The following is a 3746-nucleotide window of genomic DNA, read 5'->3' as shown; positions in this document are numbered from 1 at the left end:
ATTTACATGTAATATACAGACCTGCGACACAAACAAACTCCATGGGAGAAGCCTCAATGTTCATTTTACCATGATTATTCCATGATATGTTGCCAAATACAACCATAATTGCACCAGAAGACTATTAGCCCTAGACTCGTTCTCAGGTTTCAGCTCTCTCCACATTTAATGGGAAACCTAGCTACCCATCTACAGTCTAAAACCTAGTTACCTGTTTCTAAATTAGAAGGCTAAAAGCTGGACAGATTGCAAATCAGTCCCTACCATTCTTTTCTGCTACCACACTAAAGAGGCACCAAACTGTGTGCGTCACAGCCAGTTTTACAGGTATTTTTTAAAAATTATTTTGGATATCAATATATTAAAAAAATAATTTTTAAAAAATTAACTTTTAAAAATACGAACAAAAAATTACGATTGCTACGACGAGTGTTTCTCCCCTTTCTTTTGCCCCAGATTTGAAGGAAAAAAAAAAAAAAAAAAGAGGAGCAAACTCTATTATGCCTAACATTTTACAATTACCATTATGTTCATTTATTCAATCCAACCCTTTCTGTTTAAATTACCCTTCTCTTTCTCTTCAGATCTCATCAGTACATGAAGGTCTTTCAAGAAGTTCTTTTTATTCCTTGTTTCCAAAGAAGTAAATCTAAAAAGACTAAAACTGGGTGGAGTTCTTTTGGTTGGCAACCACAGGTAGTTTCCTCTTTTTGATGTCAAATTGCTTACCTTTCTAAGAAGCTAGGGCTTTCTAGGTGCCATTGAAGCCACAGATGTTCTCTTCCACCAGCAGTACCATCCATCTTTTTCAGAGCCTTTCCTCTTCTCCTTTCAGCCCCCCTCCTTACATTACTGACCATGAAACTACTGACATTTTCCATCAACACCACCACCACATTGACCCGCTCACAATTCCTTCAGTATCAACCAGCCCATTACCAGTCGCTGAGACCGTGATGAACATGGCAGCTTCAAACAACAGCATGATGTCTGAGCGAGATGTTACTGCCCTCGATGGAGAACTATACAATCGTTCTCATTTTCTTTCTGGAAAAAAATCTGTAAAGAAAGATAGGCACAGCAAAATCTACACAGCTCAAGGCTTGAGAGATAGGAGAGTGAGATTATCCATTGAAATCGCGCGTAAGTTCTTTGATCTCCAAGAGATGCTAGGGTTTGATAAAGCAAGTAAAACCCTAGACTGGCTGCTCACCAAATCAAAAAATGCCATTGAGGAACTAGCCAAGAATGGAGGTGAGAAATGCTTGTCTTCTACTTCTACTAATTGTGAAGTTGTGTCCGAAAGTGGGGACCTAGAGGACAGAGTACCTTCAGAGAGTCAAAAGCAAAGGATGAAGAAGATGCAAAACATAGCAGTCGATCTTCTTGCGAAAGAGTCGAGGGCTAAAGCTAGAGAAAGAGCTAGGGAGAGGACTAGAGTGAAAATGTGTACTAGAAGGCTCCTTGAGACAAAAAAATGTCCTGACTTTAGTTGCTTGAAGCAGCCAAGTCCCTTGAACCAACATCAATCATGGGAGAAATCATCCTCTTACAATGGCACATCCTCCATGAAGGTTGTTGCTCGTGGTCAAGTTGAAGATCCAAGCTCTCACCACTCACTTGCCAATCATTCTCCTAAAGGAAACATCATCGAAGAATCGATAGTGATGAGGAGGAAGTTGAGGCCATCTGCAACAATGGGTTATCAGCAAAACCTTCTAATGTTAAAAGATGCAAGTTGCAGCAACAACAGCAACAGCAACTACTTACCCAATTTAGCCCAAAATTGGGACATTAGCAGTGCAATTGCGCACTCCAGCTTCCGTCCTTTTACCACCATGAATCCGTCTACAGGTTTGTTATGAGAACACAAAACTTCTCACATTTCAGTCACAATTGATTCAATCTCAACCTCGATTTTTGCAGAAATACAGCTGAATGGAAAACTTTGGGGGACTGGGAACAATTGATGTCAACAGTATTGTATAAGATGGTGTTATGTACACTACTAATTAAAGATGTAAGCTTCAGTTCTCTTGCTGTATCTCTTGGTATCCTAGAAATAGAGTACCTTTCAAATAAAAATAAATTAATCTCTTATCTCTGTATATTTGCTAATTACATTTTGGTTTAGCAGATAACAACTCAAATTAATGTTGGCATACAAATCCAGTAAGTGCTTTAAAACATCAATATTGCATCTAAATCAAAGAACAAACTTAGCTAAAACATGGCTCTCCATATGTTTTATTTTATTTGAGTGCTCCTACTAAAAGTTTCCTCAAAATTTACCTCCTCTTGTTCTACAAAGAAAATTCCCAACACCAGAAGCTCCCTTTTATTTTCAACATGAGAAGTTGATTCCACAGCAACCACACACTGGAAGAATGAGTATGGACAATAGGGATTCACTTTTGCCAAGGACGATGTTTCATTCCTAGAACTATTGGTTGAAAGCATTAAACAAAATAGAAAAAAAAAAAAAAAAAAAACACCTTCAAGCTGTACATGGAACTAACAACCACTGAGCTTTAGAGGATGATTTATTCTTTTCCATTTTTTTTTGGATTTCTTTGGAACTGATCATGGCAGACACCATTCAGAACATTCTACCTCTAAAGATTTACATGCTGCATGCCTTGAGAACTGCTAAAACTAAATAAAGTTGGAGCTAAAACCATATACTTCTTACAAATAAAAAATAAAAAGAATTTAGAGTTTGCTGAAAATAATTAGGGCAATTCAACTGTGCTAGGATTCTTTATGTACGAAAATTATTAATAGTAAAACATACAGGATTTAAGTTAATGCTTTGAAATCCTTACTGGCAATTTAATTGTATGTAGAAGGTCTAGCTTGAGTTCCTTACTCCTATACAGTATTTGTTGATTTCACATTTCTATATACTTACCTCATCTAGAAACATCAATTGTCTGACTACGAAAATTATATAAATCAAATGATTTTAAAAATCAGAAGCTTGTTAACATGTATAAGAGAAACAAAACCCTCTTGTATATGCATACTAATCTATGATTTACAGATTAAGAAATTGCTAGAAAATTATATGCTTTGTTTTTTATCTATAAAACAAATATTCATCATTCTATGACATTACCAATTTACCTTTTATTGTACCCACATAAGTAGAAAAATTACAACTATAAAAAAGAGAATTAATCACACTTTGGTGAACTGAAAAAAAAATCTCGGTATACAAACTAAGAGATGTTTAAATTCTTCCCTTTTTCATACTTTATTTACCTTCAAGCGTCTGTGGTGGAAATCCTGAAAGTTATTGCATCCATGCTTGAACTTGCTGTTACAATCTTGTTCATTCGTGTGAACAAAAGAGCAATGATATATCTCCTGTTTCAATACAAAATGATATACTGAAACCAATTTGATTATGGGAAAATTAATGTGTTCATCAGTTTCTGGGAAATAAAAATAAGTTTGAGGAGATAGACACATTTCACATCTTGTAACTTTTCCCATAGAATCATATATGGAGATCTACCTCAAGTTATTTGCTTGATCTTGTACCTACCTTCCTCCTGAATGAGATGTTTCATATTACACTCCTATATTGTGTGTGTGTGTGTGTTACAGATGGGTATTCGTTTTGTTGCTTCTCATTATCGCAGATGAATTAATTTGCAGTATACTTTGTTTTTCCAAAAAAAAAAAAAAAAATGTACAGGGTGTATGTATATAGTATGGATGTTCTTTTATTCCCTATATTG

At 35.5% G+C, this 3746-nt stretch overlaps 1 protein-coding gene across 1 annotated transcript; it reads left to right on the top strand.

The window, feature by feature from the left end:
• The first annotated feature begins 503 nt into the window (after positions 1-503).
• Positions 504-2492, top strand: LOC118029680 (transcription factor DICHOTOMA-like). The gene is made up of 2 exons (XM_035033587.2): positions 504-1854; positions 1927-2492. The coding sequence occupies exons 1-2, from the start codon at positions 774-776 to the stop codon at positions 1968-1970; spliced, it is 1125 nt and encodes a 374-aa protein (XP_034889478.1). The 5' UTR covers positions 504-773; the 3' UTR covers positions 1971-2492.
• The last annotated feature ends 1254 nt before the right edge of the window (positions 2493-3746 follow it).

The sequence above is a fragment of the Populus alba genome, chromosome 17 (genome assembly GCF_005239225.2).
Source record: "Populus alba chromosome 17, ASM523922v2, whole genome shotgun sequence".
NCBI classification, from domain to species: Eukaryota; Viridiplantae; Streptophyta; class Magnoliopsida; order Malpighiales; family Salicaceae; genus Populus; species Populus alba.
Note: the sequence above shows the minus strand (reverse complement) of the source record. Positions and strands in the feature narration are given on the sequence as shown.